The sequence below is a fragment of the Harpia harpyja genome, chromosome W (genome assembly GCF_026419915.1).
Source record: "Harpia harpyja isolate bHarHar1 chromosome W, bHarHar1 primary haplotype, whole genome shotgun sequence".
Taxonomy (NCBI): Eukaryota; Metazoa; Chordata; class Aves; order Accipitriformes; family Accipitridae; genus Harpia; species Harpia harpyja.
Window position 1 is genome coordinate 2,547,878 of NC_068968.1, and position 18,872 is coordinate 2,566,749.

Consider the following 18,872-nt stretch of genomic DNA (forward strand, 5'->3'; position numbering starts at 1 on the left):
TATATCCAGCCAGGCAACACATGGCTGTATCTGGAATGCTCCTTAACCATACAGATGGTGAAACTCAACTATCCCTCTTTCCCACTCTTGACTACATGTTCTTGCCCACTGCCTAGTACTGGCATTTGTGCTAATTGTGGCTGTATAGAAAGTTGGATCAGAGAATTGATCCTACTGCAAAAATAACTTATTTTACTGGGTTATTTTTTTGGCCAGGTCAATTCCCTGAGGTAATTTGTTTGCATGACTCCACAAGTTTTGGTACCTTCAAAAGGGAATAGTTAGAAATGTGCCTTAGAGAAGAGTAGGACTGCTCTTTTTGGCAGATAGGTAGACTTACGTTTCTTAAAACTTTTCATGAAACTGCATCGTCATTGATGTTAGGCAGCAGCACACTCAAGCTCACTTCTAGAGCTTGTTAAAACTTAGGTATGTCCTGAAAGTGCCATAATATTGAACACTTGTGAAAATTGCTAGTTCCAATTCTTAATCACTTTGTGTTTTTTCTTTTTTCAAATCAGATTTTAGACTGGTACATCCATAGAGCAGATAATATCTTCATGCCAAATTTTACTAGCTAAAATATGCTGTTATGCCTCCTACACTAGCTTATTGCTATCTGCTGATGTAAGGAAACATCTATAAGTTTGATCTTGGTGACCCCTGTCTGTCTGATCATGCTGTTAGGGACTTCAGCAGGTTGGTTAAGTTAGAGGAGTCCAGAAGTGTCTTGTGTAGGACAGAAATTCTCAATATTACAGGATGGGAGAAAAGTGATTAGAGCACAATTGGAACAAAGCATGGATTTCACACAATGGAAGAGAGTGGTGGGACTAGAAGGCATTTGTTTTAGTCTCATTCATTTTCTATGGACTCAGGTAGTCAAAGTGCATTTTGCATAAATGATTTTTTTTAGGTAAAAGTAGATCATAAACAGCATGGAGGAAGGGCCTCTGAATTGTTCTTGATTAAAAGACCTGCCTTAGAGTTCCCTTCTTTTCAATAAGGTTTTAAATTCCACTGCAGTGTTACTGATTATTTTCTCAGATATAAAGAATCCATCTGGACCCTTTGTTTCTGCACTTAACGAGCACTACATTTTGACAAATGGATAACAAGCAAGTAGAGCTAGACCGGTTTCTTACTTAGGCCACAGTCCTGCAATTAGTTCCACATGGATTAATCTCTGCACTAGTACAAAGCCTCACTGATGTTAGTAAGGGTTTCTGAGGCTGCTATAAGAACTAGTCCTTATGCTATGCTATAAGGGCTTGATTATCTGGTCCACTACTGTCCAAGCAGTACAAAGTGGCCTAAGAGAGAATCAGGGCCTGAGTAGATGGCTGTTTGAATGAATATTATTGGTAGTGAGAGTAAGTTTCTGAAGCTCCATGTAAATCTGTTGAGCCAAAAATTATTCCTTTTTTCTGTTCTAATGTGCTCTGCGCATAATTACAGGGTTGCCCAGCACTGCAGTTTACAAAAAGAATTTCTGCAATGTGGAAAAAATGTGCCCTGGTAGTGTATTCTGGTGAACTGGGTCGATGCTTGATAGTTACTAATTCTTCAGCCTTAATCTTAGCACTGCTATTAATTTATATGCAGTCATGCCTAAGCCATAAGAACCTTTCTCTGACTCAGTTTCCCTACTTGTAAAATAGATATAGTAGTAGTTGCTTCACAAATCTTTCTGAAAATTAATTGCATTCATAGTGATCTTAGCAGCACAAGGAATTTAAGCAAATTATTTCCTCTTTGTAGTCTGTGATAATGAAAGCAGAACAGCATGATTTTACCAGTCTCTCTTCATTTTAGAATATAGGGAGATGAGACTTTATTTTCCATTCTGAGTTTAAATACCTGGATACTGGATATTACATCCTGTCTATCAAGGTTTTATTAACAAAAATGATGAACTTGAAACAGAAAAGTCAAACCTGGCAAGATAGCTTTGATTTCTTTGAATTCGCTTCTCAGAGCCAACATTCACAGGTTTTAAATAGTGAGATAACAGCATACAATGATGATTTAAAAGATAGACACAATGACAAGGTATCAAACTAAAATCAGGAAGTAAGACCTGGTAGGAGGTACTAAATCTTTGGAAGGTGTGCAGTATTTCAACAACCATCCACATCTCTGTGTGTGGTAAGAGTTCACAATCAAGACTGAGAAGATAAAATACTGGAGCTGGCCTTTCTCAGTAAAAGTTTCAAGTTTCTGATTATTTCTGAAATTGTAATGAAACAAAGCCTTGTGTGAAATGTTCTCCCACAACCTGTTGTGCAGGTTTCTGTCTACCCTTTGTAACAGAAAAGAACAAGTAATCTACATTATCAGAACCTGACTTCTCAAATGATAAATGGTGTACCATTTCTGCATGGCAGGAAAGAGTAGATTTCTCAACAGAATCTGTTAGGCTTTTTCTGAACAAAAATCAGTAGTGCTTGTGTTGAAAATATTTTGATAAAGAAATTAAAATCTAATTATATAAAAGAGTTTGGTTTGATTAAGAAGTAGAAAATTGTGAAGCATAGGTATGGGAGTGTTAAGTTTGAAACGTAGTCATAGGAACTTAGGAACTTTAGAAAATGTAGTATGTGTGACTATAAGAATTCAAGTATTGTCTAAAATCAGTTAACCACAGAAACTTTGACAAAGATTTGTTGGTTTGTAGTGTTTTGTTTTAGGAAACTAGGGAAACCGTTATGGACACCAGTTTGCTGCTTGGAAACCCCTTACCCTTCCCATCTCGATCTAATTATCGAGGACTCCAATCAGTAGAGTTAAGTGAGATTAACCAATGATTGTTTTAACATAAGAATATTAATAAGATGGTGTGACTGAAGGACCAATTATTAGAAAGGTTAAATTTAAGAATAGACATAGTATGCATTTTTATGTAAACTAATATAGATGATGGTGAGAATCGTACTGCGCAGAATCACCTAAGAGAGGTCAAGAAGCGGACAAGTGAGGAAGACTATGGAAGACCACCAGAGGGCTTCTGAAGACCACCAGAGACCTTCACTGCGCTTGCGTAAAGGACATTTACATATGTTAATAGTTTCCCGGAAAACTAATGATTATGTATAACATTTCTCGGAAATCTAGTGAATATGTATAACAGGTGTGCATTTAACCTGCATAGTTAAACCAGACAGATGCACGCGATAGGTGGAGCGATCCCCCGTGTGCCCAGCGCTGCAATAAAGGAGTGCCTGCTTCTTAACTTCTCATTGTTGTTAAGGAGTTTTATTCCGGATTTCGGCAACACTTGTTTAAGTTAAGGAGATGAATTCTGTACATGTGTATAGTCATATAACAGAACCATATTGCTGAATAATTTATACAGTTCATAATGAAGAAGCAAATCAGGCTAGACTTATAAAAAGATTTTTGAGGTCTACTTGTCAGTGATACAGTCAAATTTATGGAAAATGTGATTTTGCAGATAATCCTGATGACAATCAGAACAATCCTTGAACTAAATTATTATATTGCATTGTTATACCAATGTAGATATTCAAAATAAAACTCAATTTATATGAATACAGTGAAGAGAGGATTTAAAACTTGAAAGGAGCAAAAGGCGAAAATAATTCTGACAGTGACAGGAATGGGATGGAAATGGCAAAAATGGAAGACATGATTTGGGATTGCTTATTCCTAAAACAGGAAGACATTGATGAATTGGCCTAGGGTTTTCACTTCTAGATGCTGCAGTACCAGAAAGGAAACAATAAAGTCTTCATATCAGGCTTTAAAAACTATGGGTACATCTGGAATTGCTAAGAAACATATAACCTTCTATATCAAATTTCTTAAATGGATTAACATCAGTGCAATGAACTGAGTATTAAAATCAAGGTCTGAAGCAGCAAGATAAAAATTAATAGAATCATAGAATAATAGAATAGTTCGGGTTGGAAGGGACATTTAAAGGTCATCTAGTCCAACCCCCCCTGCAATGAGCAGGGACATCCTCAGCTAGATCAGGTTGCTCAGGGCCCCATCCAGCCTGACCTTGAATTTTTCCAGGGATGGGGTCAGTGTTTCACCACCCTCATTTTTTCTTATAGAATCATAGAATCATTTAGGTTGGAAAAGACCTTTAAGATCATCGAGTCCAACTGTAAACCTAACACTACCAAGTCCACCACTAAACCATGTCCCTAAGTGCCACATCTACATGTCTTTTAAATACCTCCAGGGATGGTGACTCAACCACTTCCCTCGGCAGCCTGTTGCAATGCTTGATAACCCTTTCAGTGAAGAAATTTTTCCTAATATCCAATCTAAACCTCCCCTGCCGCAACTTGAGGCCGTTTCCTGCACATGCGTCAGGGCAATCCCAAGCACAAATACAGGCTGGGCAGAGAATGGGTTGAGAACACCCCTGAGGAGAAGGACTTGGGGGTGTTGGTTGACGAGAAGCTTAACATGACCTGACAATGTGCGTTTGCAGCCCAGAAAGCCAACTGTATCCTGGGCTGCATCAAAAGAAGCATGACCAGAAGGTCGAGGGAGGTGATTCTCCCCCTCTACTCTGCTCTCGTGAGACCCCACCTGGAGTACTGTGTTCAGCTCTGGGGCCCCCAATATCATAAGAAGGACATGGACCTGTTGGAGCAAGTCCAGAGGAGGGCCATGAAGATGATCAGAGGGCTGGAACACCTCTCCTATGAAGACAGGCTGGGAGAGTTGGGATTGTTCAGCCTGGAGAAGAGAAGGCTCCAGGGAGACCTTATAGCAGCCTTCCAGTACCTAAAGGGGGCCTACAAGAAAGCTGGAGAGGGACTTTTTACAAGGGCATGTAGTGCTAGGACAAGGGGTAATGGCTTTAAACTGAAAAAGGGTAGATTTAGATTAGATGTAAGGAAGAAGTTCTTCACTGTGAGGGTGGTGAGGCACTGGAAGAGGTTGCCCAGAGAGGTTGTGGATGCCCCCTCCCTGGAAGTGTTCAAGGCCAGGTTGGATGGGGCTTTGAGCAACCTGGTCTAGTGGAAGGTGTCCCTGCCCATGGTAGGGGGGTTGGAACTAGATGATCTTTAAGGTCCCTTCCAACCAAAACCATTCTATGATTCTATGATTCTGATTCCTCTCGTCCTATCACTTGTTACTTGGGAAAAGAGTCTGACACCCACCTCACTACAACCTCCTTTCAGGTAGTTGTAGAGAGCGATAAGGTCTCCCCTGAGCCTCCTTTTCTCCAGGCTAAACAACCCCAGTTCCCTCAGCCACTCCTCATAAGACTTGTTCTCTAGACCCCTCACCAGCTTCATTGCCCTTCTTTGGACACACTCAAGCACCTCAATGTCTTTCTTGTAGTGAGGGGCCCAAGACTGAACACAGTACTCAAGGCGCGGCCTCACCAGTGCCAAGTACAGGGGCACAATCACTTCCCTAGTCCTACTGGGCACACTATTTCTGATACAGGCCAGGATGCTATTGGCTGCCTTAGCCACCTGGGCACACTGCCGGCTGTTGACCAACACCCCCAGGTCCTTTTCCGCTGGGCAGCTTTCCAACGACTCTTCCCCAAGCCTGTAGTGTTGCATTGGGTTGTTGTGACCCAAGTGCAGGACCTGGCACTTGGCCTTGCTGAATCTCATACAATTGGCCTCGGCCCATCGATCCAGCCTGTCCAGATCCCTCTGTGATGACACGTACAAGCAACCTGGACAGACTGAGAGGAAGGATTTCCCGTTGTAGAATACAAGACTGTTGCCATATCAGTTGTAAGTATTACTGGAATCCTTTATTTATGTTTGATTTATCATTCAGTGAATTCTTTTGATAAGGAATTCAGGTTCATGACTAAAATTCATGGAATCATGTTACCATCTTTTAAAAAAGATAGCTAGGATGCTTTCAGTCACTAGCTGTTTGATTTTTTTAGTTGAGCCACTTCATCCCTCAAAACCTCAATATGACTAAATTGATGGATCCTTCCATCTATTTAGTTTACTGGTCAACAATCTCTTTCAACACATGAATTTCAAAAAGTGTTTTATTTCAGTTGATTAAAAAGAGGTCTGATGTAAGCCTTTTCATTGCCTAACTTTTTGTGAGTTAAGTCATTTGAAGGATACAGTGGGTGGTCTGTGATTCTGAAAATGTAGCATAGAGGATTAATTTAGATGTAGCTTCCATATAGGTTATGATAACCCTCTTCTCACTGTTAGGCATTATTCAGAATGGCAGAATTTCCCTATCTTAAAAGTCACTAAATTGGTAAATGGAAACTGGCACCTGAAACAATACTTAATTACATAGTAAGTACCTGAATCCAAATTGTGACCTTCAAAGTACCTCTATATAAAAAAGCTTAGTTGTGGAAAATCTATAAAGTTAATGGGCACTTCTCCATTTGTTTTGGAAGACCCCTCACTTCTCACCATCCTGCTTGTGTTTTTCTCAGAATTGCCATGACCTAAACATCTATTTGCCTACTTCCATGCTAAGTCCTGGGGATCTAGAAACGGAGCACGTTTGACACATCCATGCAGAGAATCACCTGGATTTTGGATGCCCTGTGTTCTTGTTCTTGCTCCAAGGATTACTTCACAACCTGGGGCTCCCTGTTATAGATGAGTGTTTTAGCCATTAGGTAAAACATCATGCCATCTTTTGCTCTCTTGGCATATGTATTTTCCTTTAGAAATCTTGCATTTCCTTCTGCCTGAGACAACTCATGGAATGGTGGAATTGCATCCTCCTGTAACTTGCCTTTTGAAAGGAAAAGAGTGAGCCAATTCCTCAAGCACTGCTGACACCATTCCCAAGGTGAGGGCTCTTGTGCTTCTGGATATTCACTGGGTGAAAGTATCTGGCATGGTCCTGACTCAGTCAGAAAGGAGTGGGAGTAGGAATGTAATCCTGGCAAGTTTTAGGCAGTTACATGCTTAGTTTGTGGACTTGTGGGGTTACCCTTTTGAGTCTCCCAGCTCTTGCCCATGCACTAAAAAGACACCCAGCTCTGAGATTTGGATTCCATATGCAGCTTCCTTTGCTTACATTTTAGGCTTTGAAGGACTAGACTGTACATCCATGTTTGTTTAATGTATGTATTCCCAAGTCAAAATTATTTTAAAAGACATCAAAATGTATGTGGTAGTCTTATTTCTCAACTGCCTTTGGTTAGTACTCCCAATATTAATACAAAGGCAATTTTAGTCTTTTTTTAATTTAGTCCTAGTGGATGGTAAAAACGGAGCATTTACTGGAGCCATTTTGAGGGAGCAGCTTATGTTTCTGTGTAAATAATGCTTAACACTTAACCCTCATCTTTTATAGACTTTTTCTGAATAAATGAATTTTCAGTTATGCCAAGTTGCAGTAAATGGTGAAAACCAAGCACACACTTTATAACTGTCAAGCTGATTTCCATTTATGATCGTCTATCCATGCCAATAGAAAGTATGTAGACGTCAAATTTCAAGCAGGAACAACGCATTTCTTCAATTTACAGAACTGAACAAGATTTAAAAGGTGAATATAACTACTGCTAAGAGAAAGGACATGGGAGGACAACTACAGAATATGGGTAACAGTAACACCTTGTTATCCTGATTCTCCTGTTATCCTTCTGGTTTTCTTTGCCTCTTTTCCTGCTTTTAACTGTTTTCCTCTTCACTGTTGTACAGTTCACTGGACCTATTATTTTCCTCTTTTGTTCAAAAATGCCTTATAAAATCTATAAATAAATAATATAAATAAATAATAATATAAATAAACTTTTGTATGGCTTTTAAAAAGTTATACACTCTGTGGTTTCATCCTATTGATTAAAAGTAGAGTGTCAGTACAATTTCAAGTCTGTTGGCTTGACATAATAAATGGAATAATCCAGGTCTTACTAAAATTTCTCTGGAATAATTTCCATTTGTTCTTTCCCTATTTTCCATAGTGTCTTCCCTATTCCATACTCCCTATTTCTTGTTGTGTCAGTGATCTAATTTAAAACAACTTGGTCAGGAGCCTAGTTGTTTTCTAATATACATTGTAGACATCATAGTGTTAAAGAAATTAAAATCCAATTATATATAAGAGTTTGGTTTGATTAAGAAGTAGAAAATTGTGAAGCATAATGTATAGCAGTGTTAAGTTTGAAATGTAGTCATAGAAACTTTAGGAACTGTGTTATGTGTGACCATAGGAACCTTAGTATTGTTAAGTTTGAAATAAGCAAACCATAGAAACCTCACCAGGAAGATACTGGTCTTTCTATGTTTTGTTTCAAAAACTAAGGAAACCGTCATGGACACCAGTTTGCTGCTTGGAAACCCCCTTACCCTTCCCATCTTGATTTGAGTATCAAGGATTCCAATCAGTAGAGTTAAGTGAAATTGACCAATGATTGTTTTAACATAAGAATATTAATAAGGTGGTATGATTAAAAGACCAATCATTGAAAAGGAATTAACATTTTGCTTGGAAATCTAGTGAATATGTATAACAGGTGTGTATTTAACTGTATTGTTAGACAAGACAGGTGCACACGATAGGTGGAGCGATCCCCCGTGTGCCCAGCGCTGCAATAAAGGAGTGCCTGCTTCTTAACTTCTCATTGCTGTTAAGGAGTTTTATTCCGGATTTTGGCAACAATAGCATATTCTCTGAAGAACACATTTAAAGAAATTAGTGTATGAGGAAGAAATCTCTTAGCTCCTTACTATTTTTTTATCACTTGCATTGCCTTATTGCTCCAAAACTCCAGGTTTAACTGGGCTGTATTATGCTGAGAAACAAATATATGACAAAATATGCTAAATCTCAAAGATGCTGATTTCTAATCTGAAACTGAATGAAATACAAAATCTGAATGGAATGCGCAGTAAATGAAAGGAATTGGGAGGATGGACAGAGGATATACACAACTAATGTGACTGCATGGATTATTTTACACAGTTACTGGTTCCAGAATGTGATTTTTTTTAACAAGGCATGAAAAAATAAAAAAGTCAATCAATATCTCTCAGCTGCTGTTTATCCTGATTTAAAAGTCAATGCTACAGTACAAAGTATCAGAATGCCTGCATTTATATCTTTTTTAGCAGTGTTATTAAAATCCAGAAGATCTAATTTCTTTATTTACCTCTCTTTAATATTGGATTTCTTTCTATAGTTTTTCAAATGCACTTTATCTTGATTCACCTAAAGAGATAAATATTTTATAAAGCTACTTTTTTCTTTGATATCATAAAATCTCTGGAAACTTTTAGATGCCTGTTTTTTTCAAGAAATTATGTGAGAAATTTAAGCCAGATGAATGAAAGTTTCAGGAATTCATCAACAACTGAACATGCTGTCTTCAGCTACACCTTCATTTTGCCCAACTTGAAGGCATTCCAGTGCAGATGACAACTCATTTTAGCTTTACAATAGCTAAGGTACTAGGAAGAATCTAACAATGTTAAACATTTACTAAGCATACAAGTCAATGGCACCTTGCTTATGATTTTGTACTGCTTTGCAGTTACCATAATGACTACAGTGCACGCCTACTGAAAAGTGGAAAGAACTGGCAAGCCCTAATACTTGTTCATTTGCTACTGAAATGTCTTTTTAGTCCCCTGAGATGCTCATACAAACACAAATTGTACCTTGACAGGCTTTAAGATGACCACTGTTTCTGTTGTAACATATCTTTTGATTGCATGATTGCCATATTCTACTAGCATTCAGAGAAATTTCTTGTAAAAACTCTTAGGAACCATGTAAACATCCTAAATACCTCATGCCATTACTGTACTGCATTCCACCCAGGATAGCCTTGAAATCTGCTTTGTAAGAAGTGGTATTACATAAATAAATTTAAATTGAATTTCTAGAGAGAGTTTTGAGAAGCTCACCAGTGCCTACATTTTTGTTGCCTCAAGCCTTCAAAAGACTGATTAACAAATAAGAAGGTGGTGATAGTTTAAAGAAAAAAAACCCTAAAACATGAGAAGTGTGGTATGCTTGCTATTCAAGGACTGTTTAGATTATGTGTACTCAAGGTAAAGCTTAAAGATGCTTAAAGAGTCACAGACTTGCTAATTAAGGACATACATCCTCCTTCGGCATTAAGAAACAAAGACCCTGGTGTCCTCCGATGACGCATGACCATAAAAGGACAACAGGAGTAGGGGTATTCTTCCCCAAACGACCACCAAAGACCACCAGAGACCCCGCACAGGCGTAGAAGACACTGGGATGATTGCTCAAGAGAACACCACGTCATGCTTGCTCAACATAATGAATATGCAACAGTTAGGCGGACCATATGTATTAGATAGGCGTGGTGTTTTAACTGTAGTGTATAAGTATGGACTGAAAACCTCAGTAGGGGTGCTCCATTTGTGGAAATCTTCCACCTTGCACCCTGCACAGAATAAAGCAGTGTCTCCTCTCTAAACATACTTTGTGTGTTTCAGGAGTTACTTTCTGATCAGGTAACATTTTCACAAGCTGTATGAAGAGTGCAGTGAATGTATATTTCTCTGAATTGTTTTATGACTGCTCAGAAACATTACTTTTCAGCACTACTTTGCAAGACCACTGATTTGACAATTTAGAGCAAAGAAGAAGATAGTAAGGTTTTATTTAGCACATTTTGTACCTTTACTGTGTATATATGCACAGCTACTGTCTCCAGAATGCACAATTGTGATTCACAAAGTAGCCAACTGTATTGTTGTTATTCTATGCCACATATGGCAGTTCAACAACCACTGCTGTTTCATTTCAGTAACACCAGAGTGTACAATAAGAAATTAAGATTGCAATAATAAATTAACATAATTTTATTTTGAAAGTAACTGCTAAACTAGCTTACTGTTTATATTTCACAATCTGACTTTTATTACTGGCTACTTAATAGCAGAATTAAAGTTCTTTGTATTTCTATACTTTTTTTCCTTTTGGAAAAGGATCATCTCCTTTGAATTTACTCTGGACCTTACGGTGTCTGTTTAAATTTTTTCCCCAAAAATATAAATATTTCTTAACTTCAAATAGAATTAAGGTTTTGCTTAGCAATGTTTTCAAGATATTACTTAGGAAGGTTTTGTCACTTGATGAGAAAGAGCAGTTGTGCTGGGCAGGTTCTTTAGGAGAGCATTGGGACAGAGGCAGCCTCTGAGTTCAGCATAAATAGAATTAATTTCTCCCTAGCTGTCCCTAAACTGTCTTGATTTTCTTGTATATATCTTAACCTTTTGTCCAGTATCACATTTCTCTCTTTATGTTTTACCATATTTTCTCACCTCCCACAGCTGTTTCTCCTATAGTGATGAATCATTACTTTGTTCTCATGCAAATTTTACCAAGGGTGCCTTAGGCACTGTCACCGTGTTCATTGTCAGTGTGTAATGGGGTCAAATACCCTTCTCTGGGTATGTCAGCCTCCGTCTTCAGTGGATACAGAGGATCTGCCAGTAGCAGAAAAGATGTCGCTTCAATAGACAAGAGACTGTCTTTTTTGTGGGCGTTATCCAGGGTTCTGTCTACCTGTGTATTACAGACTTGTACCTCTTTGGAGTAATTTTAACTTATTGTTCAGACAAGCAATGTGTTGAGATAGGAGAATCTGCTACTCTGCACAGCTTTTCACTGTTCAGATATTTTAGGTTGTGGAGTTGGGTTTTTTTGGTGGTTTTGGGTTTTGGTTTTGGGTTTTTTTTTTTTGTCTTCTGTATTATGAAGGAGCAAGGAGCACCTGCAGGCTTTATTTAACTCTCTGCTTTTTCAGGGACATAGGGACATTGGTAATGACTTCATCTCTCCCGTCTTCTTCCTGTACTTTTAACTAGGTTTTTTTTATAAGGATGTTGGAAAGTTTTGGGATCCTATGGTGCATGCTGCTGTTGTAGAACAGAAGTTGTATGGGCCTATCTACATTTTACATCTATTGTGAGATTGCCTGCAATTACAGAGGACTGGGTTCCATGACACAGCCAGTCCTGCACTCCCGTCAGTGGACAGGTAGCCAGAAACCAGAACTGGATCCATCTCTGTCCCCCTTGAATGTCCCAGTGGACAACTGTGGCATATAACTTCATCAGTGTAAAGAGGATTTTAGCTAACAATTTGGAGCTATGATGGCTTTTTAACTATGCAGAAATTGCTTTTTATAGTACTTGCTCCACAACCTCTCTCTACTTCACTGAGCCCATCAATTAAAACAGTATTTCTCTGTGAACAGCTTCTCAGGATCTCTGCTCAGCAGCTCTGTGTGTCTCGAGCTTTCCTTCCATACAAGTTCAGAATCCACAGGAGATTCTTTGGCATTTAGGAATCCTGCCAGAGTAGTCTGGACTCCTGTGGCATTTTTGGAAAATGGGAGGTAGGTAGCAGAGAATGAAGACAGTCTGCTGAAGGAAGGGTATCTGAAAGGAAGGCATTTTGAGGACAGGATGATGAAGCTAAGTAGTGTGGGAAAGAGGGCAGTGCCTGAGATTTTGCCAGTAATTTGACTATCACTTCAAAGTTTGTAAGACTTCCTGCAGATTTTCCATGAGCCACCGGGATCCCTAGCCTACCTTAAATTGCTCCTGGTCATTGTGACACTCTGAATTCACCAATGGTCAGCTTCCCAAATTCACCTCACATAATTGTTATCTATTGGCTCTTGCCAAGATTCACTGCAAAAAACTAATTTAATATTTCTAGGTGTGCCAGCAGAATCTGAAACACTTCATCATAACTCACTCACTGACCATGCTTTTCTTAAAGTTTCTCAAAGGGCTTGAAAGCAGTTTAAATTTCACTAAAAGTAGCAACAACAATGATAAGGATGATGTGTAGACAGACCCTAACTATGCAAAATGTGAAGTCAGAAGGACCTTTCTTGAGGTTTTTGGGAAACAGAGAATAGTGCATAAGCAATTCTCAACATGAGTTATAACTTCTGGCATCTTTATAATTAGGTTTTTAAAGATTAATTGTATTTATATTGCAGCAGCTAGCGAATTCAGTTTAGAATTCAGTTCAGAATCAGAGTAACAGCAGAAGTTAGGGTAAACAGCTATATTTCTCCTTAGCATGTGAATGCCAGAAAATGTCTGCTCTGCCTGCAAAATATCAATATGCAAAACAAACAAATGCATGTTGCAGCTACCTACTTCATAACAAAGTGCATGTTTCCACACACACAAACTCATCTAACTCAAGTGCCTGTTATAAACTACAGTCCTGAAACTTGGCTAAGATGTATGATCCTATCCACTTAAACCTCTACCAGCATCAATTCTGCTCAGCAATGAAGTTGGAAATTCTCTATTAAATAGGCTTTTTCATGTCAGTCCCTTGACAAAAGAGGCCTGAAATAAATGTTTCTGAAGAAATGTTGCGCTCTTTAAAGCTAAAATTTTGCTTTTCCTGAGTTTAGTCTTTATGAAAATTCCTGGACCAACAGCCCTAAAAACTGATGTCATCTGTCTGTTTAGATTACGGAGAGCATTAAGCACCATTTCTTGTAAATGATTCAACCCTGACCTGAGTATAGTTTGGTTTCCACCTACATTCACATCCAAGCATCTCTGATGAGACAACCAGTGGTACTAATTGGTGGGTTAATTTTGCAATGTTGATGTCCTGGTTTCAGCTGGGATAGAGTTAATTGTCTTCCTAGTAGCTGGTACAGTGCTATGTTTTTGAGCTAGGTATGAGAAGAATGTTGATAACACTGATGTTTTCAGTTGTTGCTAAGTAATGTTTAGTCTAAAGTCAAGGATTTTTCAGCTTCTCATGCCCAGCCAGCAAGAAGGCTGGAGGGGCACAAAAAGTTGGGAGGGGACACAGCCAGGGCAGCTGACTCCAACTGGCCAACGGGGTATTCCATACCATGTGACATCACGTCTAGTATATAAACTGGGGGAAGTGGGGGTGGGGGGATCGCCGCTCGGGGACTAATTGGGCGTTGGTTGGCAGGTGGTGAGCAATTGCAGTGTGCATAATTTGTATATTCCAATCCTTTTATTATTACTGTTGTCATTTTATTAGTGTTATCATTATCATTATTAGTTTCTTCTTTTCTGTTCTATTAAACCGTTCTTATCTCAACCCACGAGTTTTACTTCTTTTCCCGATTTTTTCCCCCATCCCACTGGGTGAGGGGGGGAGTGAGTGAGCGGCTGCATGGTGCTTAGTTGCTGGCTGGGGTTAAACCACGACAGTTGATTACTGTCTGCTAGGAAAGGGATCAAGCCCACCATCTGATTTTCCACAGATCACCGAATAACTGAGATGATAACAATTTAGCCCTTGCCAAACTAGACAGATGCAGTTCAACCACTGAGTGTTTTCCAAACTCTTTAGCCAACTCTTCTCTACTTCTTCCCTATTTCCACAACAGAAAAAAACTGTCAAAAAAACAAGTTTTACCTTTTTTCTGTGTGAACTTGTTGTTCTAATCATATATATACACCATAAAATTGCACCACAAATAACAAATGTGAGAAAATTTTGAATATTCCATCATAGTAATGAAAAGACTTTTTTCTAGATATTATACCAGATATGGCTATAGGTTCATGAGCAGAATTTGAGCAGCCAGCTCATCCTAGGCTGTACATTTTCATCAGTTCTCCAACTTGTGTTCCAGCCTTACTGGCACTCTGCCATTGCTGTAGGTGGTAGTGGAGCTGTGGTCAGATGTTTGCTGCTAGTCATCTAAAGCTAATTGGAACATGCAATAACAGTAAAAAACACTTTTCCAGCCTACATTTCTGTTCTCACATTGCCAAATTTATGGGATTCACATGAGCTAGATGACAGTGAAAAAATTGCAAGAGTGCTTTGGTCTTGTGCAGTATAGACAGGTGACAATCTAAGAATTGCATTCCTTTGAAGTTGGACAGTGTTTCAAAACCTGCTTAGTTTGTTCTGCCTTTCCTGATCATTGTAGATAAAATGCCTAATTTTTTTACCCCGATATTAATGGTTTTTTTGCATCGAACGAATTCTTATTTAGTAATTAAAAGCACTTGTGATCAAATACCATTGATAAATACGAGAGAATGACATTTCTGTTATAGCAACAAAGTACTTTATTTTACCCATATGAAAATTAATATAATTGTCTCCCAGAAAAAGACCACCAAACCTAAAATTAATTTAAAATAACCCTGCAGATGTGGTATCAAGAAACAATAATGGTAAAACCCTAAAATTTTAATTCCTAAAAAAGTTGTAGAAACATAGTAAGCAGATTTATGCAGAACAGCATCATCAAGGATGTAGGTGTAGGATATATAGTCCTATCTTTAAGTGCTAACATTTCGGTTTTGATTAGCAGATTCACAGTTTTATATTTTAAACTAATTAGAAAATAAAAATGAAAATAGTACAGTAAAACCATAATGTTCTTTCTCACACTATAAGGAATGGTATTTCATGAAACATCTGGTGTCATTTAGAACATTAATCTGTAGTTAAAGGAAAATTACCAAAACTGATCACATAATTATATAAAGGAAATATTTTTTAAAAATTGTATGTTTTTCTCATAAGATTCTCTTTCTAATGTAAATTCAAAATGTGTAGCTATATTTTAAATTAACATTTTGGTGCATTCCAAATCTAAATGCTGTTTGATGTTCTGGATTCCTCTCCATACACTCTAAAAAGGCATTTAATCAGGTGCTATCTTGCAGTCCTTTGAACAAGTAGCATTTCCATTGTTGCCCCAATTGCATCTGAAAGATGCATGTGTAAGATTGTGAGCAACTGAGAGAACATAAGCTTGTACTTAGGTTTGATTGTTTTGCATTTATCAAGGGAAAACTGAAAAGACTGAGGCTCTAATATATACTTTTGCTTAGAAATGCCACCCTTTAATTTCATTCACTGAGGACTTCTGTTTGTCATTGCAAGGTGTTAATTTTGGGTAGATTAGGCAAATAAAAGTTATATCCTGAGCATTTTGCTGCAGCTGGTTTTGGTAGAAAGAGATTTAATTGAGAACAGTCAATTCAGTTATTGTACCTGATTCTTTAAGAGAAGAATTCATAAAACAGCTGATTTCTTTCACCAGAATTTTCCTTAGGAATACTAGAATAATTAAAATGGCTCTTCCCAAAACTTCAACATGCAGCTGTCAAAGCCAAAACTCTCCAAGCCAGAACATTCTTATCAGTGCAGAAGAATTTGGGATCTCATTTGTAATGCAAATCCTCCTGGCAAATCGTCATTGTCAAATGCATTGGAGAACAGAATATTACTATTGAACAAATTACTCACCAAGAATCACAGCAATAACGGTGAAGAGCACAAAGGCATTCCTCAATAAATAACTTTTAACATCATCCTTTGTTATGCTCTGCACTTTTTTTTTTGCCGAAAATGTACGTTTCCGGACTCCTTGTTGAAAGCGTTCCATCCTACTTCCAGTTTTTGGATCTTCTCTGTTACCTTTAGTCATCTATCTCGCAGAAAGTTTTCTCTTACAATTAACTTCTGTCAATATCCCTTCAGAAAAGTGGAAGATCCTTTTCCATGGGAGGTACTGGAGAAACCTGTATGACAAGAAATATCAAATATTGCAATAAGATTTTACAGGAATCATTAGCTATATGTTTACATGGAAGCAAATATTCTTCATGTTTCAGTAAAATTTATATTATTTGTAGTATCTAAGTTGTTGATTGCAGTTTTTGATAAATAGTCTCAATGACCATTAGAAGAACTCTTTGAAAGAAGGATTATATGGACTGATCAGATATATGTCCTGTGTCTTCAGAAATTAATCTGAATTTGCTGTCATGCTGTAAAACCCAGGAGTAATTTTTTTTGCAGTTGCTAGAGATATACTAATGTAAAATTGGTACAATTCATAGAAGCATAAGGTGCTATAATATTTAAAACTATGTCAGGCTTGCTTTTCATCTGTTTAGTAGGTCCATGTTATCTGAAAAAAATTCTAGTCGCCTTCACATTAACCATTGGAGAGAAATTTTTGCTTGAACTGGAAAGTTTAAAACGTTCTGCACTTCAGATGTTTTTAAATGGCTGAATGTATTGGCTGAATTCCTCCTTTTCACATGGCAAAACGCAGCAGGAATAGTTTATTTATCCCTCAACCACTATTGAGAAGATTTCTCTTTGACAATTTTATGTTGATAACATTCATCTTTGAAGTCTATAAATTATTCAGAGCATATCTACAAAACATCAGAAGTTATATCCCACTTAGCTTGTCGCTTCAGACTGTAATACAAGTTCACATTGCAAAATAATGCTTAGCTTGGTCTGACAGCAATTATGGGGATATAATCTGATTTTAAGAAATCACACACTGAATCAACCTTAAAATGTTTTAATATTAAAAATCCTTCATTAGGATATTATTTTTCATTTTTAAATGAATTTTTCTGTGGCTGCTTGGTATGAATTTATTTCATAATGGAATCTGTACAAAGGTGTTTTCCAGACTGAGAATCCTGTTTTCTGAAGCATTATTTAATACACTAGCATGTTTTTATGAAGAAATTAGAAATTCATAAACAGTTAGTTGCTTCCACTGAAATCACTCTCCGTTTATACACAGTCCAACTCTAACATCTTACTTTTAATAAATCTAGTGCCTAAATACCTTTTTTTAGGAAGCATTTAAAATATAAATACACAAGGTTTTCAAACAGCATGTTTTAGAGGAGATACCATGTTGTAACAAATTTATTTTGATGGGATTTGATCACTGCTTTTACTATATGTTTAAAGATTGGCACTTTAGTGCAATATTCTCTCTGAATTTTAACAGAATGATATGTGCTTTGCTTCTTTACAGACTGAAAACATTCTTAGACTGAGCTAGATATTTAAATTAGTAAGTATTCTAGCTTGGACATGACTACTGTGTGCAAGAAGGATTTTTTTCAGAACAATTAATTTTCAGTATTTTGTAAAAAAACAGATTCATTCACAGTGCTTTTTCTTTCTAAGATGATTAATGCAGCTAATCTATCCTTTATAACTTACATTAAGATCAAGAAAGAACATGGGTAGAGCCAAAAAGATCATTACATTAAGTAACATAGAAAGGAAGAGAGTGAAAAATTAAGACTCCATACTCAAAACACCACCAAGTGAAATGATTGGCTCACCTTTTCAGATCTTCAGTACTCTAAGAACACGGTGGTGGCAGTTAAGGTAGGGGTTTCCCAGCAAATATAACAGAGCCGCAAAGTTGAGCGAGCAGGAGACAGAGAAAACTAACAATCTGCATATGCTCTGGAATACAGCAATTTACTATCACTGTAAGTTAAGGAAAGGGGAGGAGACTGTTAGCTGAACTCTGAAAAAAAACCCCACATCATAAGAGAGGGGAAAGCTGAGCTTCTGGAATATTGATTAGTCTTGGCACAATGGAAGCAAGGTCACTTTCTTTGTTTTTCCTTTTAGACCACTTTCACGCTTTGTCAGTTCAGCTTCATTAGAAATGCAAAATCAGAACCCAGGAAGAATTGAAGGATGGCACACACACAGAGAACAGGGGAGACTGGAAAGCTGCTTCATTAGGTATTCGAGACTGGAAATCTGAAAAGCCTAAAAATAATTATATAACACTATTACTGTGCTTTTTAAAATAAATGGTAAAATATGTGAGCATGCTAGTTTGTTCTAAAAAGAGACATGGTGTGAGTCTATCACTTATTTTCCAATTCTTAAAGACAGTTATTCATTAACTACTCTTCCCAGGGTGGGGAACCAGACATATCTTTCAAAAGCAACTGGAACATTATCAAGAATAGAGAAAAACATAATCAGCTATAATTCTTCGTGTGTTTCTTGTAGATATTCAAAACACATGATGAGACTTGCCTCTTGTTTAGCAATTTAAACTCACTGGTACTAAGCCCCATTCAGCCTGTTTCAATGGCATGGAA

General features: G+C 37.6%; 1 protein-coding gene across 1 annotated transcript in view; it reads right to left on the reverse strand.

Annotated features, from left to right (window-relative positions):
- Window positions 1-18,269, reverse strand: part of LOC128136280 (excitatory amino acid transporter 1-like) — a 107,635-nt gene extending 89,366 nt beyond the window's left edge. The window contains exons 1-2 of the mRNA XM_052775545.1: window positions 18,090-18,269; window positions 16,228-16,502 (exon numbers count right to left, since the gene is read on the reverse strand). Of these exons, the coding sequence (XP_052631505.1) occupies window positions 16,228-16,408 (181 nt within the window). The 5' untranslated portion in view covers window positions 16,409-16,502; window positions 18,090-18,269. The remainder of the gene's footprint in view (window positions 1-16,227; window positions 16,503-18,089) is intronic.
- Window positions 18,270-18,872: the final 603 nt, after the last annotated feature.